This window comes from Tamandua tetradactyla, chromosome 13 (genome assembly GCF_023851605.1).
Source record: "Tamandua tetradactyla isolate mTamTet1 chromosome 13, mTamTet1.pri, whole genome shotgun sequence".
In the NCBI taxonomy this organism is placed as follows: domain Eukaryota; kingdom Metazoa; phylum Chordata; class Mammalia; order Pilosa; family Myrmecophagidae; genus Tamandua; species Tamandua tetradactyla.
The window spans coordinates 95,255,035-95,276,025 of NC_135339.1; the positions used below are offsets into that span (position 1 = coordinate 95,255,035).

Here is a 20,991-nt window from a genome sequence, read left to right on the forward strand (position 1 = left end):
TCTGGGATTTCCCACGTTGCCAGGAAGGTCCACACCCCTGGGAGTCAGGTCCCACGTCCTCTGCGCTTTTTAACAAACAAAAATTGGCAAGTAAAATGTGTAAATATTTTTGACATTGAAATTACTTCTTCCCAGAAAACGAGACAGCTCTCCTTCTTTCCTCTCCCATTCTCTGTTCTGCCAGTGCAGTCAGCCTGGAGGTTGGGTGGATTTTTCTTAACAGAGAGAGGTAAGTGGGGAGGGGCGGGGAGGGGCCATCTCCAGCAGAGTCAGGCCGGCAGGGGGTGCTGCCTGTGTGCACAGGGCATGGGGCCCCGTCTGGGTATGGGTGCCGGGCCTGGGGTGTGCCCCACCTCCCGCCCGCGGTACAGGGTGCCCGCTCTGCTGTCCCGCCTCTGCTCCCCACCACGGCACAGCCTTCCCTCTGTAACAGAGGCATCTTGTAGGGAGCCGTGGCGTGCGAGTGCTGACCCACTGCGGGCCCGCTCTGCCCCAGCGCCCTGCTTCCCGCGTTGGAGAAACTTACCTGTCAGGTTTGTTGCCCTGAAAAGTTGTCAACATTGTGCTGCTTGGGGAACAGCATATGAAGAAGCAGTGTAGACAAAACAAGCTGTGGTTGGGGACTAGAGGGGACAGAGGAAGTGGTGGGAGAGGCCCCAGAGCTGGACAGAAGGAAGGGAGGAGGGGAGCCTTGGCCCTCGCTGTTCCCCATCTTGCTACCGAGTGGGGAAAGCCTAACAGCCCCTCTGCATGGAGTGTGAGCTGCCCCTGAGCTCCCGTCCACTCGGCCCACCCGCCGTTGGCCCCGAGTCCAGAGGGCAGGCAGGGCGGCCACAGCAAGATGCGGAGCCCTTCCACAGGGGCATTTGGGGGGCCCCCAACCTGGTGGCTGCCATCCACAGGGGCATTTGGGGGCCCTCAGAGCAGGAGAATCAGGTGTGTTAGGGTGCAGGTCGGGATTGCAGCAGGCAGAGGAAGCCTGGGCTGGAGCCGAGGGGGCCAGCGGCCAGTTTGCCATTTCTTCAGCAAGCAGAATTGTGTTTCCAGTGAAGGTGTTCCTTCTCTCACCACCTTGGGGTGTTGAGCTGCCTTGGGCTGCCCCTATGGAAGGCCAGGCCCTATGGCTGGCCACGAGCTTCCTTGTGTGGCCTCTGCTGGGGCAAAGCCCCATCCACGGAAGTGGACACACTTTCGTGAAGCAGCCCCAAACCCACCAGTCAGCGAACTGTGGGTGACACTCCCCTTTTGGAAGAGCAGGGTGACTGCCTTCCAGGACGGCCTCCATGGGTCCTGGATATGGTGCCGAGAAGGCTGGGGTTGGGGCTGCTGGGCGGTGTGTTACCTACTGGGCCTGTGCTCCCTGTAGCCGCCCATCCCCGCCTGCTCACTTCACGTTGGGCGCTGCTGCCCACCCCTGACCCCGTGACCCCTGCACTGTGGGACAGCTGTGTGGGGGAAGCAGTCTGCTCAGCACAGGCCACCTGTCCCTGCAGCCCTGGCTCAGCCTTCCTGACCAGCCATTTCCTCTGTAGAAAGATTCGTTTTATTCTTTTTTAACATTCTTTATTGTGAAATATGACATATATACAATATAACTAATAAATACAATATATACACAAAAAAGCAGTAAGTTTCAAGGTACATTGTAACACGTAGTTACAAATTTCGGAGTTTGGTAGGAGTTACAGTTCCGTAATTTCAGGGTTTTCCTTCTAACTGCCCCAGAGCAGTGGAGACTGAAAGAAGTATCAGTGTAATGATTCAGCAGTCATACTCATTTCTTAAATCCTGTCTTCTCTGTTATATTCCTTCTTCTCCTTTGACCCTTCCAATCTTTAGGGGTACTTGGGCCATGCCCACTCTAACTTCTTTAGGTTGAAAAGGGTAATCAATAATAGGAGATAGGTAGGGGGATGAAACTGGTTGATGTTCTGGACAGACTGGGCCCTCTGGGTTTCAGGACTGAACTGGCCTAGGAACCCATCTGAAAGTAATCTTAGTACATGAAACTTTAGTAGAATCTCAGATAGAGCCCCAGTTGTTCTTTAGACTTAACAGGAAGGTGTTGGTTGGGGTTTGGTGGCAATTAGCAATATCTAGCTGAAGCTTGCCTAAGAATAGCTTTCAGAATAGTCTCTGGACTCCAGTTGAATTCTTTTTACCTCTGATGCCTCATTTTGTTGCATTTCTTCCCTTCTTTCGGTCAGGGAGACGTTGTTGCTCCTGCAGTGCCAGGACCAAGCTCACCCGTGGGCGTCTTGTCCCCATAGCAAGGAGGGCACTGATTTTCCTTGTAAAGTTAGGCTTAGAGAGAGAGACACCACATCTGAGCAACTACAGAGGTCCTCTGGAAGTAGCTCTTAAGCATAACTATAGATCGACTAACCTTCTCCACTACAGAAATAAGTTTCAGAAGAGCAAGCCTCGAAATCAGGGGCTTGCAGAATGATTTGAACAGGAAATAAAGAAGTATTTACAAAATCCCCTCGGGGGAATGGGGAGAAATTCAACTTCCCCTTTTGAAGAATTCCTGATATTTTTGCAAGCAAGAAGGCAACCAAATCAATAGGCCAAACCTTCAGTCTTGGGGTTTACCCCTATGAAATTTATCCCTGCAAAGGATAGTCCAAGCCTACTTAAAATTAGGCCTAAGAGTCACCCCCAGAGAACCTCGTTTGTTGCTCAGATGTAGCCTCTCTCTCTCTCTAAGCCAACACAGCAAGTGAAGTCACTGCCCTCCCCTCTGTATGTGGGACATGACTCCCAGGGGTTTAAACCTCCCTGGCAACATGGGACAGAAACCCTGGGATGAGCCAGGACCTGGCGTCAAGGGATTGAGAAAACCTTCTCAACCAAAAGGGAAAGAGAGAAATGAGACAAAATAAAGTGTCAGTAGCTGAGAGATTTCAAACAGAGTGAAGAGGTTATCCTGGAGTTTATTCTTACGCATTATATAGATATCCCATTTTTACTTTATGGTGTATCAGAGAGGCTAGAGGGAAATACCTGAAACTGAGGAGCTGTGCTCCAGTAGTTGTGTTTCTTGAAAATGATTGTGTAATGATACAGCTTTCACAATGTGACTGTGTGATTATGAAAACCTTGTGTCTGATACTCCCTTTATCTAGGATATGGACAGATGAGTAAAAAATGTGAGTAAAAAATAAACAAATAATAGGGGCAATAAAGGTTAAAATAAATTGAGTAGATTTAAACACTAGTGGTCAGTGAGAAGGGGAGGGGTAAGGGGTATGGCATTTATGAGTTTTTTCTTTTTTATTCCTTTTGCTGGAGAGATGTAAATGTTCAAAAAGCTGATCATGATGATGAATACACAACTATGTGATAATATTATAAGTCATTGATTGTACACCATGTATAAAATGTTTGTATGTCAAGAATGTTTGCATGTGTGTTACGGTTTATAATAAAAGTATTTTTAAAACAAGATCAAGAGCTTAGCCTGTTGACTTGGGACTCCCTGATGTTTGAGGGGTTTCCCTGGTGGGAAAGTTTAATAGTTCCATATTTTTTCTCTAGTCCTTTAAGGGACTTTGCCAATACTTTAAAATTATCTGTCTGTCCTACCCTGGGATATATCCAGGTAGTACCTTAAGCTATACAAATTACAAGCCCTCGTTCCCATTCTGAGCTCCATGTGTTTGGTTTGTTTAAATGAACTGTCCAGACAAATTGAGTTAGATTACATGGTTTACCTTAGTCCCGACCAGATCTTTCATATCTCTAGTTAAAGTCTGATCTCTTTTTCGTTGTCTTTTAACAGTTGTTGTATGTAGCAATGCTGAGTGTCTGAGCTGCAGAACTCGGACTCTTGAGTCTTGGGTATCACACAGGTACCCAAAGTTTCAGAGAAATACCAGGTTATACATATATAGCACATATCTCAGAATGTAAAAATAACATTTAAAGCTCCAGACTAGCTGTGACTGCTGTAAGAGCTTACAATCTAGGCCCCAATTTTCTTATAACTATTATCTCAGTGAGACCATAAAATATCTGTTTTCTGTTGCTGGCTTATTTTTGCACCACCTAATGTCCCCAAGATTCATTGACCTCACTGCATGCCTCACAACATCGCTCCTTTTTGAGGCCGTATGGTATTCCATCACATGCCCACGCCGCAGTTCACCGCTGTGCTTCCCAGTGGCTTTATCTTCAGCCGCCTCCATCCATGGTCATCATGGAAAATGTCCACAGCCAATAATCCGAGTCTCACGTCATCCTCACTTAGTTGTACGATCATCAACACTCTCAATTTCAGACAATTGGCATTTCTCCAAAGAGAAAAATAGCATATAAACACAACCTCACCAAATAGAAAATCCAAACCTCCCCTTAACTCTTGTCCACCCCCCATTATTTACCCTGGCATTGCTGTGGTTCTCGTGCTGTCTTCCTGTTAGATATAGCCCATGGCATGCACTAGATTTCATTTCCCCCACACCCCTCTATTATTGGCTCTTTGTACAGACTCATACCTTTGCAGTAGTTCATGCAAGAACTTACTTACATTTGTCATGTTAATCAGTAGGATACATGGCTCTATACAACCTCTTTCAATCCTCTTCACCTTCAGTGTGGCAGTATTACTTATAATCCACTGCTGACCCGCATTCAGTACTGTCCATTCCCTTACGTTTAAATTTAACCTCATCAGCTAACTGTTCACCTCTCTCTGACTTCTGTGTATTTCTAGATCCCCTATAGTCTACATTATAAGCTTCTGAGTTACCTTAACCAGCGTCATAATAGTGAAATAAATACACTATCCTTTTGTGTCTGGCTTATTTCACTCAGCATCATGTCCTCAAGTTTCATCCATGCTGTCATGAGCTTCAGGACCTCATTTTGTCTCACTGCTGCGTAGTGTTCCATCGTACGTATATATCACGTTTTGTTTATCCACTCGTCTGTTGATGGGCACTCGATTGTTTCCATCTTTTGGCAGTTGTGAATAATGCTGCTGTAAATATTGGTGTGCAAATGTCTGTGTCACTCTTCTCAGCTCTTCTGGGTATATGCTGAGTAGTGGTATTGCTGGATCATACGGCAAATCGATTCTTGGTTTTCTGAAGAACCACCAAACTGTCTTCCGCAGTGGCTATACCATTATACATTTCACCAGCAGTGAATAATGTTCCAGTTTCTCCATATCCTCTCCAACATTTGTAGTTTCCTGTTTGCTTAATAGTAGCCATTCTTACAGATGTGAGGTGATATCTCATTGTCATCTTGATTTGCATTTCCTTACAGCTAATGGAGATGAGCATCTCTTGCGCTTTTTAGCCGTTTGTATTCGCTCTTCAGAAAGCTGTTAATATCTTCAGCCCATTTAATGATTGGATTGCTTGTTCTTTTATTGTTGAGTTGTATTTCTTTATATATGCCAGATATCAAACCTTTAACTGAACTGTGGTTTCCAAATATTTTCTCCCATTGAGTTGGTTGTCTCTCTATCTTTTTGACAAGTCCTTTAAGACACAGAAGCATTTGGTTTTGAGGTGTTCCCCTTTTATCTGTTTTTTTCTTTCATTGCTTGTGTTTTGGGTATAAAGTTTAGGACGCTACCTCCTATTAGTAAGTTTTGAAGATGTTTCCCTACATTTTCTTCTAGGAATTTTATGGTATTGGCTTTTATATTTAGTTCTTTAATACACTTTGAGTTAATTTTTGTATAGAGTGTAAAGTAAGGTCCTCTTTCATTCTTTTGGCTATTGATATCCAGTTCTCCCATTCCCGTTTATTGAAAAGGCCATTCTGTTCTAGTTCAGTGGATTTGGGGGCCTGTCGAAGATCAGCTGACCATAGATTTAGTGGTCTGTCCTTTGAACTCTCAATTTGATTCCATTTGTCAGTCTTTCTGTCTGTTCCATGACCATGCTGCTTTGACCACTGTGGCTTTATAATAAGCTTTAAAATCAGGGTGTTAGTCCTCCCATTTCATTCTTCTTTTTTAGGGTGTTTTTAGCTATTCAGGATCTCTTTCCCTTCCAAATAAATTTGAAAATTAACCTTTCCAAGTTTGCAAAGTAGGTTGCTGGAATTTTGGTTGGTATTGGTATTTGGTTGGAAAATTGATTTCAATGCTGGCTATGGGTTTTTCATATATGCTTTTTATGATATTGAAGAAGTTTCCTTCAGTTCCTGTCTTTTAATGTATTTTTATCAAAAAAGAATGCTGAATTTTGTCATGTTTTTTCACCACCAATTGAGATGATCATGTGATTTTTTTCCCTTCGAATTTGTTAATGCTCTCTGTATTACATTAATTGATTTTCTTGTGTTGAACTACGTTTACATTCCTGACTTAAGCCCCACTTGGCTGTGGTATATAATTCTTTTAATGTGTCATTGGATTAGATTCACTAATATTTTGTTGAGCGTTTTTGCATCTATATTCATTGCAGAGGTTAGCCTATAGTTTTCCTTTCTTATAGCATCTTTATCTGGTTTTAGTGTTGGAGTGATGTTGGTTTTATGAAATAAGTTAAGTAGTGTTCCTATTTCCTCAGTTTTTTGGAAGGGTGTGAGCAGGACTGGTGTTAGTTCTTTTGGGGATGTTTGGTAAAATTCCCCTGTGAAGCTATCTGGTCCTAGATTTTTCGTTGTAGGAATATTTTTGACGATTGATTGAATCTGTTTACTTGCGATTGGTTTGCCGAGATCTTCTGTTTCTTCTGAAGTGTAGGTTGTTCATGTGTTTCTAGGAATTTGTCCATTGATCTAAGTTGTCTAGTTTGTTGGCATATAGTTGTTCATAGTATCCTCTTATGGTAGATTTTATTCTTTAGGGTCCATGGTTAATGACCCCCATCTCATTTCTGATTTTGTTTATTTGTATCTTCTCTCTTTTCCTTTGTCAACCTAGGTAGGGGTCCGTCAATATTATTATTTTCTCAAAGCACAACTTTTGGTTTTATTGATTCTATTGTGTTTTGTGTGTGTGTGTGTGTGTGTGTGTGTGTGTGTGTGTATGTTCTCCAGTTCATTTATTTCTGCTTTAATAATCTTTGTTATGTCACTTTTTCTCTTTGCTTTGGAGTTAGTTTGCTGTTCTTTCTCTCGTTCCTCTTGGTGAGCAGTTGAGTCCTTGCTTTTTGCTCATTCTTGTTTTGTTTTATTTTTTCCTTTTGTATTTGACATGAACAGACTCCAGGAATCGAACTTGGGTCTCCTGCTTGTCAGACAAGAATTCTACCACAGAGCTACCCTTACCCTGGCCTCATTCTTGTTTTTTAAAGATAGGTATATAGGAAAATGAATTTCCCTCTCAGCACTGCCTTTGCTACATCCATTAAGTTCTGATATGCTGTATTTTCATTTTCATTCTCATTTGTCTCCAGATGCTTACCAATTTCTCTAGTAATTTCTTCATTGACAAATATGAGAACATATTTGTGTATGTTCTGGTTCTTTGATGGTTATTAATTTCCAGTTTCATTCTCTTGTGGTCAGAGAAAGTGCTTTGAATAATTTCAATCTTTTTAAATTTAGAAAGACCAGTTTTGTGCCCCAACTTATGCTCTATCCTGGGGAATATTCCAGGAGCACTAGAGAAGAATGCGTATCCTGTTGTTTTGGGGTGTAATGATCTATATATGTTGTTTACATTGTTTAGGTTCTGTGTTTCCTTGTTGATCCTCTGTCTGGTTGTTCTGTCTATAGAGGAGAGTGGTGTATTGAAGTCTTCCACTATTATCGTGGAAACGTCTATTGTTCCATTCACTTTTGCCAGCATTTGAAGCTCTTTGATTAGGAGCATAAACATTTACGATTGTTATCTCCTCTTGGTGAATTACCCCTCTTATTAATATGTAGTGCCTTTCCCTGTCTCTTATGATGTTTTTACATTTAAAGTCTACTTTGTCTGATTAATATAGCTACTCCTGATTTCTTTTGGTTACAGCTTACATGAAACATCTTTTTCCATCCTTTCACTTTCAATCTCTTTGTACCCTTTGGTCTAAGATAAGTCTCTTATAAGCAGCATGTAGATGGATCATATTTCTTAATCCATTCTGCCAGTCTGTATGTTTTAATTGGTGAGTTTAGTCTGTTAACGTTCAAAATTATTACTGAAAAGACATTTTTTTAATCTACCATCTTATCCTTTGTTTTGGGGATTTGTTTTTTTGTTGTTGTTGTTTTGTTTTTGCATTGGCAGGCTCCGAGAATTGAACCTGGGTATCTGGCATGGCAGGTGAGAATTCTGCCACTGAGCCACCATTGCCCTGCCCTATCCTTTGGTTTTTGTCAGATTTATATATTCTTTTCCCCCTCTCTGGTTTTATCTCTTAAATTACCCTTACTGATGCTCTTCAATTCTGTGTCATCTCCTCCAGACCTCCCTCCCTCTCCTGTCTTTTTTTTTTTTAACCTAGCAGAATTCCTCTTAGGATTTCTTATAGGGCAGTGTTCTGTTGACAAATTCGCGCAGGCTTTGTTGTCTGAAAATTTTAATCTCTCCCTCACTTTTGAAGTACACCTTAGCTGGATGAAGAATTCTTGGCTGAAAGTCTTTCTCTTTCAGGATCTTAAATATATTATACCATTGCCTTCTCGCCTCCATGGTGCTGGTTGAGTAGTCTGAACTCAGTCTTACGTGGTTCCTCTTGTATGTGATAAGTCACTTTTCTCTTGCTGCTTTCAGGATTTTCTGCTTCTCTTTAGCATCTGACATTCTGAGTAGTATGTGTCTTGGAGTAGGCTTATTTGGATTTATCCTATTTGTGGTTCGTTGGACTTCTTTTATTTGCGTATTTATGTCTTTTATAAGGATTGGGGTATTCCCCCCATTATCTCCTCAACTAATCTTCCTAGCCCTTTACTCTGCTCTTCTCCTTCTGGGACACCAGTTATTCTTATATTTATGTGCTTTGTGTTGTCCATCATTTCCTTGAAATCCAGTTCCAATGTTTCCATCTTTTTTGCCATTTGTTCTTTTGTGCATTCGAGTCCAGTAGTCCTTTTTTCTAGCTTGCATTCCTCTGCCTCTTCAAAGCTGCTGTTGTGTGTCTCTAGGATATTTTTAATTTAGTCTACAGTATCTTTCATCTCTGTGAGATCTGTTGTTTTTCTGTTTTTTCTTTCAAACTCTACTTTATGTTCTTTTAGCATCTTCTTGCTCTCCTTTATGTCATTAACAGAGCGGGGCCTGGCACTGGGTGGGGTGTGACATGGCTCAGCGTGGCTCGCTGTCCCGTCCCCGCCTCCCCATCTGGGCACTCCTAGGCCCACGGGCCTCTGTAGGCAGAGGGGCAGGGTAGGCTCTGGGCACTAGCTCAGGGGTCTCTGTGTGCAGAGAGAACAAGTTGACTGGCTTCTGGGTTCCCCATGGGAGCTTCTGGCTGCAGAGTCTCCCAAGCAAACTGTGGGGGCAGGCAAGAGTGCAGGGGTGCACCACTGCTTCCAGACGCACATCTTCCCGGGTGCCGCCTCCTAGCCCCAGTGGAGTCCCGATGGAGTCCACTCATCCCCTTCTCTGTGTCCAGATTCCTTGGCCTTTCCATCCAGGGCCCCTGAATTATATGGATGACCTTTCTGGTTACTCGCACCCTAGAACTGCTGTCCTGGTCATTTTTCTGTCACTTCTCTAGTTCCGTGGAGCAGGGTGCCTGCCTATTCTATTCCTCCATCTTCCAGAAAGATTCCATTTTAAACCAAGTAAGGAAATGACCAGTCACCTGTACTATTTGTAAAGTATGCCATTTTCTCTCAAGTTGATGCATAAATTAAAGTGATTACAATTATAATGCAATTATTTTATGGATTTGGGCAAGGTGATGCAGAACTTACTGTGCAAGAGGAAGGTGAAAATAGCTGAGACAATTTTTTAAGGAATTGTAAAAAAGAAGAATTCTGTATAAAAGGGAATATGACCTGAAAGTGTGGTGCAGGAGTAGATAAGAGGGTCTGCAGAGAGCCATGGGGATGCGATCTCATTTCAGGTTGCCCCCCTGGAGGGCAGGTGGGTCCTGTGTGGGTGGCCTGACCCATGCCCAAGCCCCTGCCCTGGGACTCAGGGTGCGTCCCACCACCTGATGGACAGTGTGGAGGAGGCCCTGGCCCTGCCCTGGGACTCAGAGAGGACACGAGGAAATGAGACTTCCTCTGTGTCAGAACGGAAAGACTGTAAGAGACCTGGATGAGTGTTTTCCACGTCTGCAGGAGACAGAGCATTTACATCTAGAATTTACAAAGAAATTCTAGAAAATGAAAAAGAAAAAGCAAGGAGCCAGATAGAAAACAGGCCATGAAAAATAAAAGCAAAGGAAAATGCAAATCCCAGTAAATAGATCAAAAGATAGCCTGACTGCATGGGGTGTGCAAATTAAAACAAAAATGACATTCTGGGCGGTGCAGTGGTGGCTCAGTGGCAGAACTCTTTCCTGCCATGCCAGAGACCCGGATTTGATTTCCCGTGCCTGCCCATGTTAAAAAAAAAAAAAAAAATGAAGTTCTGTGTCCCCAGAAAGGCAGAGATTCAGCCAACGGTTGATTAGTTCCAACACCCGACGCTCCTGACCATGCAAACCCGCGGAGCCACTGTCCATTGACGGTTGTTATGTGCTGAGACACGCACGTCCAGAGCTGTCACCTGCTCTGCCAGAGAAGCCACCCCCTTGCAGCGGCCGGAAGATCCAAAGGGATGGGGCAGTGGGCCTGGGCAACCCAGCAGCTCCAGTCCGAAGGCCGCAGGTGGGCTGGCACCGCGCCTCAGAGGCAGACCCTGTGCAGGGCGGCCTCCAGGTGACCCCTTTCTCGGAAGACCTCATTTTCAGTGAGTCACTAGAAAAGGCTGCGTAGCTTTCTATGTGAGCTGAGTGCTCTGTCACCCCCAGAGGCCTGCCGTCCTCCACGAGGGACCCCCATTTCTGTTCCCAAGGGGCCTGCGGCCACATCCCTGACCCCAGCCCTGAGGTCTGACCAGGCCCCCAGCCCCCAGTGGCCGCTGCAGGGACGCTGCAGGAAGATGGCGTCTGCCCAGGTCTTACCTGCCTGCAGCACGGGCCAGGGTCTTGGCACCTGCTTGGAAGCTGAGTTTGCGTGGGGAAGGACCTCCCCTGCCTTGGGCTTGGTGGCAGCATCCAGCAGCAGAGCCCTCTGTACATGCAGCCTGTGTGCCTAGGCCCTCAGCTCCCCACACCCTTGGGTCCCACCCAGGGCCAAGCTGGCATCGACATTGAGACTTTCCTCCTTCCCTACAAATGCTACTCTTGGGTGTGACTGACCTGTTCGTGAATATGGAGTTGTAAATGGTTGTCTTTGCCTCTAAATGTTTTCAAAGGGGTCTCTGAACCAGGAGGAGCATGGCACCCTGCTCCCAGAACAGGGCCTGTGTGCCAGCTGCCGGGGAGGCGGATCTGGGGCTGCCTGTGCAGGCAGCTAACACCTTACTCTTATAGGGGAGGGGTCTGAGGGACACTGCGCTCCGATGTCTGCCACACCTAAGGGTTTCAGTGCACACCTCTGTAAGAGATGGATTTTCACTAATTTAAAACATATGGAAAAACTTTTTCAAGCAAAGTAGTGTGCGGCTAAAAAAAAATCAGTGTGTAGCTGTTACTTGACAGCTTTGGGGCCCACAGGGGTGGACGTGCCCCTGCCGTGGGTGGCCATCCTAACGAGCAGGAAGCCGGGCCCTCTGGGCTGTCCCCCAGCCCCGCAGCACTCACTGTCCTCTCGGCTGGAACAGCCCCTTCCCATCCCACCCGAGTCTTACTTGTCCTTATCCCTTTCCTTTTGGGTTGGGCTGTGGCTTTTCCTCCAAAACACTGAGATGCAGCCTGGCCAGGACCTGAGCCCGCTACAAGGCTGAGCTCTGCCTACCCACTGTGGGCAGCTTGCATGTCCGCTTGGGGACAGCCGCCCTCCACAGTGCCCTCGCTGGCAGCTGGGGCTGCCAGGCACGGACTCGGTGGCCCTCCTCGGGCGCGGGGCAGGGGGGCAGGAGGGGTGGGGGCAGACGTCTGTGGGTGCCTTGCTCACCCTGTCTCCTTCTCCCCACCCAGAATTGTCGATCAGCGATTCGAGAAGGTTTCCTACTTTGTATTCGGTGACTTCAACTTCCGGCTGGACTCCAAGTCTGTCGTGGAGGTGAGCTCTGTTCCCACCCCAGCCTGGGCAGACCTCTGAGTTTGACTTCCTTATGGAAAAATGCCAGGAGGAAGGCCAGCCTTCAAAGCCAACTCCAGCCTTGGCGTTTGCACTGGTTGTGTTTCTTAAGGCAGAAAGTCCTAATAAAGGAACATTTTCACTGCCACAAAGGGGTGATTGTTGGAACTGGAGGGGAATCGGAGCCCCCGGAATCATCTGTCAGGCAGTGCCCCCCGCTAGCCAGCAGCGCTCAGTGTCCAGCAGCACAGGGTTGGTCATGGCTAAAAAGCGGCAGCTAGAAAATGACGAGCACAGGGAACGCGCCCAAGAGCAGCTCGCCTGGCCCCGCGGCTGCTCTGCACCCACTGGATGTCAACTGTTTTTCCTCACCAGAAATGTAGCAGTTATGAAAGCCCATTTTTAAGGTTGTATTTCTGTATCTGCAAACTGGTTACCTTGTTTCTGTTAGTAAACTGTTGATGGTTCTAGATCTTTGGGCTCCAGCCCTGGCTCACCTGCTGCCATGACCAGCACTGGGGTGGCCCACCACATGCCAGCCAGTGGCCTGAGCTTCCCTGAATGGCGTCCAGGTCTGGGAGGTGGGGACGTGGTGGGCCCTGTGTTGGGTGTGGATTGGTTGCAGTGGCCTCGGCACAGGCGTTTGACTTTCTCATGACGTGGGCTGGAGCAGGTCGGCACAGCCGGGTGGGACGCTATCCAGGGCAGGTGGGTACAGACAAGTAGATACAGCCCTAGGCAGGTAGGCTCAGGCAGCTGGGTGTAGACATTGGTCCTGCCGCTCTGGGCAGCGGGGCGGACCATCCCCGCCCTCGTCCTGTAACTTACACACCGATGCCAGCTTTCCTGGCAGGGAGGAAGTGCAGAAACACTGGACACAGCTCTCTGCTCACACCAGGCAGGACACAGACCCCTGCCCACACCAGGCAGGGAGGCTCCTGCCCGGGTTGTGCCGAGAAGAGGCAGGCAGGTGGGCGCCAGCTCAGCTCTCCCAGCAGACAGGCAGATGGCCTGAGGGTGCTGGGCACGTGCTCACAAGTTGGTGTGGGTGCGTGTGCCAGAAGCCAGTGCGAGGGTCGGCTGCCGAGGGCGGGCTAAGGGCAAATGCTGTCCCACCTTGATCTTCCATCCTCGGCAGAAAATCATCTTTAAAGGCAGGCCCGAGTGAGCTCTGGGCCATCCCGCACAGAAACGGGCCACATTCTCCTGAAGTCCTTTTTTCCTTCTTCTCTGAGCCGACAGCGTCCCACAGGGCATGGCCTCGGCCCACACGGGCAGAATATCTGGGCCGAGCACAAGCCCTTCTGCGGGTGCAGGGGCTCCTAGAGGGCGGCCTGGCCACACGGGCTGCAGATCTTTTAACTGGACAAATTAATTCCATTGGGGCACAAAACCGTTTACTTCCATCTGTGCGTTTCCTTCCTCGTTTTGAGGTGGCAGAGCTGGTAGCCAAGGGCTGGGGTCTAGTCAAAGTCCCCCAGGCTAGGTGTGTCCCCCAGGGGCCATGGGTGCTGCCTGCCTCGCCCTGGGTCAGCCCCTCCAGTATCCAGGAGCCCCAGATTCCAGAGAGACACATTTCCCCAAGACATCCTCTCTTAGCTCTGGGCGTGGGGCATCCAAGGACCCTGCTATGCCCGCTGCTGCCGCGAGGGCCCGGCTCACGTCAGGGGGCCACGTCAGAGTGACCAAGCGACTGCCAAAGACCATGCCTCAGGAAAAGTCCAGAAAGCATCAAAAAGGGCCTCTTCCCTCTTGGTAGAACAAACATCCCCAAAAAGGGCAGCCGCTCTGCACACAGGCCAAGCCGTCGCTGGCCTCGCTTCCTGAGTTTGCCCCTCGGAGAGAGTGGGCAGCTCAGCAGTTTAGTGTTGAATGGTGACATGTTGAAATGGGGTGGTTTGGGTGCAGGGGGGTGTCCCCTCCCAGGTGGACCTGCCTATGTCCCCCCCAGTGCACCCCAGTGACGCTGGCAGGTGGGGTGCATGCCCAGGAGGGCACCCCGGGGCCTGTTTCCCTTTGCTTTTCAGATCTCGAGCCTGCGCCCACTTCCCACAGAGCAGGAGGCTCAAGGCATCTTGCCCCAAGCCCTGTCCCGTCCCCCTGGGGTCAGACTGGTGGTTAAGGTCTGGGTACAAGGGGCAGAGGCAGGGGCAGAGCCCAGGGTGGGGATGCCCAGGCCAGCCCCCCCATGCCCCTGACTGTGGTGGGGGGAGAGGTGGCACCTGAGACCACATTTAACTGTCTGAGCAATAGGATAGTGTGTTCTTTTTCCAAAACTACCTTCACACAGAACTTTTGAAATCAAACTACAAAGGAGTAAATGGGTTCTCAGAGCTTGTGCCTTGGAGTTAGTTGTTTGGGGGAAGTTGTCAGTGGATTCTCCCAAGAACTGCTGCGGGTCTTAAGAGTCACTTCATGCTACTGACCCTTGGGAAGTTTCCGGGGGCGTACGTGTCACTGCGAGGTGGGCTGCAGAAGCTTTGCCGTGCTGCCCAGCATTCTCTTCTTCCTGCTGCAGTGAAATAAATGCTGTCTTCATTCTCTATTACTTTCCTATCAAAGCTAGTGATATGGGATTACTTGAAACGCAGGTTTGGTTTGCAGTTTCCTCCAAAGAACTACCCTGTGCGGTCTTCACCCCTGCCCCAGCTTCTCTGCCTTCTGGACCCCTGGGCGGCTGGCTCTTCCTGCTCCTGCCCGTCCAGCCCTCCCTGCCCTCTATCTCGCTCCCATAGGTTTCCCTGTCCCACCCACCCAGGGCCCTACAAGGTGGCAGAGGGGCTGGGCTGCCCGGAGCAGGCACAGTGTGTGCTGGCTGGGGAGGGCCCGTGGGGGCACACGTTGTGTTTCTAAACCACAGTGCGAGGAGCAGGCCAGCCAGCAGCCAACAACCAGCATGCGCATCTTCTCTCACATTAAACTGGATGGCTGAGCAGTGGTTTTAATTGTTAATAAAGTCAGGTTATGCATTTATGTGGTCCCTTCTCCCTGAGGTCGACTAAGTGGTTATAAACTATTGATGTCCCATACATTCAGCATTTTTATATGCATTTTCCTATATACATTTTTTCCTTTCCCCTTCTAGGAAGCTGCACTGAGGTGGCTTGGGGAAGCCCAGGGCTCTGCTGGACACTGGGGGCTGGGGAGGATGCTCCAGGGCCAGCGTGAGGTCCTCCAGGGCAGGTGTGGGGTCCCTCCACAGCAGGCGTGGGGTCCCACCAGGTCAGGTGTGGGGTCCTACTGGGGCAAGTGTGGGGGTCCCTCCACGGCAGGCATGGGGTCCCTCCAGGACAGGTGTGGGGGTCCCTCCAGGACAGGCATGGGGTCCCTCCAGGACAGGTGTGAGGGTCCCACCAGGACAGGCGTGGGGTCCCTCCAGGACAGGTGTGAGGGTCCCACCAGGACAGGCGTGGGGTCCCTCCAGGACAGGTGTGAGGGTCCCACCAGGACAGGCGTGGGGTCCCTCCAGGACAGGTGTGGGGGTCCCTCCAGGACAGGCATGGGGTCCCTCCAGGACAGGTGTGAGGGTCCCACCAGGACAGGCATGGGGTCCCTCCAGGACAGGTGTGGGGGTCCCTCCAGGACAGGCGTGGGGTCCCTCCAGGACAGGTGTGAGGGTCCCACCAGAACAGGCGTGGGGTCCCTCCAGGACAGGTGTGAGGGTCCCACCAGGACAGGCGTGGGGTCCCTCCAGGACAGGCATGGGGTCCCTCCAGGACAGGTGTGAGGGTCCCACCAGGACAGGCGTGGGGTCCCTCCAGGACAGGTGTGAGGGTCCCACCAGGACAGGTGTGAGGGTCCCACCAGGACAGGCGTGGGGTCCCTCCAGGACAGGTGTGAGGGTCCCACCAGGACAGGCGTGGGGTCCCTCCAGGACAGGCGTGGGGTCCCTCCAGGACAGGTGTGAGGGTCCCACCAGGACAGGCGTGGGGTCCCTCCAGGACAGGTGTGAGGGTCCCACCAGGACAGGCGTGGGGTCCCTCCAGGACAGGTGTGAGGGTCCCACCAGGACAGGCGTGGGGTCCCTCCAGGACAGGTGTGAGGGTCCCACCAGGACAGGCGTGGGGTCCCACCAGGACAGGCGTGAGGGTCCCACCGGGGTAGGCGTGAGGTCCCTCCAGGACAGGCATGGGGTCCCTCCAGGACAGGCGTGAGGGTCCCACCGGGGTAGGCTTGGGGTCCATCCAGGGCAGGCGTGGCTTCCATCCAGGGGCTGCATGGGGGTTCAGCATGTGAGTAAGAGGCAGTTTGTGGCCAGGGGTGCTGCGAAAAGGCCCCGTGGGGCCTTTGGGGACCTCCTTGGGGATGTCCACCTGCCCTGCCCCATGGTCTCTAAGGTTATTGGGGTAGTTTTGTTCGGGGGGCACGGTAAACCTGAAGGTTTACCTCGGAGTTCTGGTTGTGGCCCCTCCCACTTGAGAAACCCAGAGCTTTAGTAGTTTTTAATTGAATTATTTGCTCAGTAAGTAAATATATGGGTCTTAGATCCATGGATTAACTTTTGGTGGGTTTTCATGCCTGCATGCCTCTTTTAAACCTATGGACATACAGCTGTCAGGTGACCAAGTGTTTCATTTTCTTCCAGTATTTTCCAAATTAAGGTGGAAGATGTAATGGGAGCGTAGAGTGCAGCTGCTTTTCCCTTCTTGACCCCGTGGGGGGCAGGTCCTCGGGGTGGGTCCTTGGGAGTGGGTCCTCGGGGGGGGTGGTTGCCCAGACCGGCAGCACTTGGGAGCTTGCTGGCCTGTGGATTCCCGTGCCCCACCCAGACCTGTGGACTCAGACCCTAGGTTAGGCCCTCCAGGGACTCCAATGGCATTTCAGCCTGAGCTCTGTCCCCCCAACTGCCTCCACCCCATGGGCAGGTGGGGCCGTGGCCTCTGGGGGTCCCTCCTGGCAGCCGCTGTGGGGTCAGTCCTCCCAGGCCGCCTTTGTCCCTTCAGTCAGATTAAGAGCAGTTAATGACACTTGTGGGTTCCTTCTGTTTAGTACATTTTGTATTTCAGCCTCTTTTTTTGTGGTTAAGGATTGTTCCGAACTAGAGTGTGTTTAGGAAAATCTTGACATGTAGAGCAGGTCAGTGCCCACAGGTTGCTCGTGCCAGCCCGGCGGACGTGAGCCAGGGGCATCTCTCTTTCCAAGGAGGCCTGCAGAGGCTTTGCTGTTCCAGCTCTGGTGACACCATCAAAACTTGCTGTTCCTAAGTTCTGATGTTTATTCATCATTTGTCTAGCAGATCTTTCCTGCCACCTTGCTGTGGGGACACTGGCCTTACCCATCATCACCCGGGAATGGGGCTCCCGTGGTGTGCTCGGGGAGCCGTGGTCCTGGGGGCCATGCCTAGCGGGGCGCTGAGGTTCGGGTCTTCATGGCGCCCTGTGTCCCGGGTGCTCTCTCCATGCCCAGGCGCCCACAGGATCCTGGAGGTCGCAGACCAGCACCACCCTGGAGCCCAGGGGGCCCGGGAAGCCTTAGGAGCAGGGTTGTGGCCAGCGGAGGGTGCCCTGTGCCCACCAGGAGGCCCTTCCCTGCGGAATCGGCACGGCTTACCCTGCAGGCGCACACGGACAGGAATGCCTGCCTTCTGGGCAGGGCTGGGATGACAGGACACGGGTCAGATTTGGCACCTTGTGGGCAGATTAAAATGTACGCAAATTAAACATGATGCTCCTGCTCTGCCTGAGAGGACGCAGTGCCCCTGGATGGGTGGCTACACGGGCTCTGGGCGCCGCCTGCTGCTGCACTCCGGTGGATGTGCTTTATGCCTTGAGTGCTGGCAACTGGCAGCTGGGGTGCTCAGCTGGGCTCGGGTAACAGGGAGTGACGGTGGTGCCAGGCACGCCATCTCCCTCTGGCCCAGCCTCCGCACACCTGCTGCCTGGTCCTGCCTGACAGTGCCCGTGATGGATGTGATTTGGGGAGCTGGTGGCTGCTTTTTAAAACCAGTTGCCCGTTGCTGACAGGTACATACTGAGTGCTGGCCAGGCCTGTTGGGAGTCAGGCCCCAAAAGTCAGGGCTGGATCCTAGGGAGAAGTGGGCAGCAGGGATGGGGCAGGGAGGGTGGCGCCCTGGGGGAGGAGATCAGCAGGGACAGGGGAGGGTGGTGTTTCAGGGGAGGGTACAGCAGGGTCAGGGGAGGGAGGGAGGTGCCCCAGGGGAGGGGGGCAGCAGGGACAGGGGAGGGTGGTGCCCCAGGGGATGGAGGGCAGCAGGGACAGGGGAGAAATGTGCCCCAGGGGAGGGGGCAGCAGGGGCAGGGGAGGGTGGTGCCCTAGGGGATGGGTCAGCAGGGACAGGGGGTGGTGGTGCACCAGGGGAGGGTGTCAGGGACAGGGGAGGGTGGTGTGCCGGGAGAGGGGTCAGCAGGAATAGGGGAGGGAGAGAGATGCCCCAGCGGAGAGGACCAACAGGCAGAGAGGAGGGGCAGCAGGGAGGGAGGGAGATTGCCCGGGTCCTGAGGGTTTCATTTTAAATTGGGGCCTGGTAGATGGCCTCCTGTCCAGACCTCAGCCAGGCCACACTGGCTGGGGCAGCCTCCTCCCCAATTACAGCCTCTTCACAGTAGGCGGGGCCACCTTCCCCTAGGGGCAGGGCACCCTCTGCTGTGGGAGGGGTCACCTCCCCTGCTGGGCTCCTGCCCCAGACCATTTTGTCCTGGAGGCTGCAGGTCAGCGGTGCTGGAGGGCCAGTCCTTGGGACGCATTTGCCACACAGTAGCCTAAGATTGTTCAGTTGGTTTTTAAGAATCTTGGGTTACAAAACAACAGAGTTATTGTTTGTCTTTTATTTTTTAATTACCAGTTTTGTTAACACGCTGCTCTAATTGGTTTATTTCTCTGTAGGCCTGTGACACTGACCACAAATAAATTATAGTATTATATATTTAATTATAAGGATAATTTTGAGTTGTAGATTTAAGGAATTTTTCTTCCAGGCAGTTCAGGTCACTTTATGAACATTAGCCAGTGTTTCCAACTGCGGGCTTTATGTAAAAATAATGATTCCATTTTCTCGAAAAAGACAACTGAAAGTTCCTGGGTTTTTCCCTCATCTGTCTCAGGGCTGTGTTCCAAGAACTGGAGGTTTTGATCCACTCCTCATTGAGCACCTGCTTGATGTTCACTCAACTTAATGCCTTTTTCTGTATCTTTTAGCCGTTCATCCTTGATTTTGAATTGCTCCCTCTGTGCCTTAGGGTCTCCTAAGCCTGTGGGTGGTGGCTGTGGAGCGGGGGCCTGGGCTGTGCTGAGCAGCCGTCCCGAGGGCACCGGCCTTTGCCTGCGCTGAGCTGTCAGAACCTGGGACTGCGCCTTGTAAGATGCGCGTGCTGGGAGGGCCTGTCCCTCCCGCCCGCCCGGGGCTGGGCACGCTGGCCAGTGGGGCCTGGGCGGTGTCCTGGTGAGGGCCTCCGAGAGAGCTAGGCTGAAGGAGAGGCCCAGATGGCACAGGATGCAGCGAGACGCCGGGACACCGTAGTCTGAGAAAGAGCCAGGGCTCTCTTTTGCAAGACTCCATTGAGTCCTCCCTGGTGTGACAGGCCAGGCTGGCCCTCAGAGCTCCACTAGCGCCACGTCCATCTTTGCGGGGGGCTGGGGCACAGAGCAGGCTCGGCGAGAGATGAAAGAACCTTTATTGCCTGTTGTTGTTCTAGATGAACAGTTGACAATATGAACCAAGGAGGGGCAGGCCGCCTGGGCGCTGACATAACCAGCCCCTCATAACAGTGCTTTTCATGGACTGCGCGTCCTCGCCCCTCAGGCTCGGGGACAGCTGGCCTTTGTCCCCCTGGCCTGCTCGTGCTGACGCAGGCCGTTTCAGACCCAGAGTCGGGGCCCTTCTCGGCAGCCACCAATAGCTTTCCCTCCTCCAGGGCCTGGGGTGCGCCAGGAAGGGCTGTGAGGGAGAGCAGGTCCGAGTCCAGGAGAGGAGCCGCAGGTGGACGGCTAGACTGAGAACAGGTCATGCCAGCCTCCCTTCTGCAAGCCTGGGGTGATTTCCAGTAGAAACCCAGAAAGGGCCCCATCCCATCTCTTGGTTCTTTTGGTTAGCGTCTGTTCGTGACCCTCCTTTCCTGTGTCTGTGTGTCCTCCCTGCCCTGAAACCCACAGAAATCCTCGCAGTGGTTTTGCTTCTTTGAGAGGATCCTGGTTGTCCAAAGGTCTTGGATCTGGCTCTGCTTTGGTGCGTGTGTGTGCAGCCGGGGCCAGGCTCATTGTGCCCCTTTGGGAAGTCCCTGTGGGGCCTCTGCCCTCGCCCCCGGCCCTAGTGAGGCACCTTCCCTTGAGTTGGTGCTGCAGAGGGTGTGCTGGCTGTGGGGTCTGGGAGTCACCGGCCATGTCGGACCTTCATCTCACCAGCTGGGTGCCAGTGGCAGCCTCAGCTTCGCAGAGCTGTAAGGACACATTGCCAGGGCGTGACCCGAGCTGGCCTGTGAGAACCAACCTCCACCTTGGCCTTCCTCTGGCCAGTGCTGCACCCCCATCTCCCGGACCCCCCAACTTGCTCCAGCTGGGGGCGGCCTGGGGCCTGAGAGCGAACTTGCCTGATGCAGCGCCTGGGCGTGCACTGGTGTGTGATGGGGAAGGACGCTGCAGTCCAGGCCACAGGAGCCCAGGGACCCTGGCCATTCCACGCCACCATGCCGGTCCTATCCTAAATAGCATGGTGGATAGCAGGGCTGGACCGCACTGGCCGTTCTCCGCTCCAGCATCTTTGCAGCCATCACCTCGGGTGTCCAGGTCTCGTCCCACACCTGTGGGAGCTCACGGACCATGGCGCCAGGGGACCACCACTGCCACACACATCTCATGGAGAGCACGACCACTGGGTGCCCATCCCTGCACTGGGGCTGATGG

General features: G+C 51.3%; 1 protein-coding gene across 2 annotated transcripts in view; it reads left to right on the plus strand.

Moving 5' to 3' along the window:
- The window catches only part of INPP5A (inositol polyphosphate-5-phosphatase A), a 233,472-nt gene that overhangs the window by 181,243 nt on the left and 31,238 nt on the right, over positions 1 to 20,991 (plus strand). For both annotated transcript variants that reach the window (XM_077126434.1, XM_077126433.1), the window contains one exon: positions 12,033 to 12,117. In XM_077126434.1, coding sequence (XP_076982549.1) covers positions 12,033 to 12,117 — 85 coding nt within the window. The remainder of the gene's footprint in view (positions 1 to 12,032; positions 12,118 to 20,991) is intronic.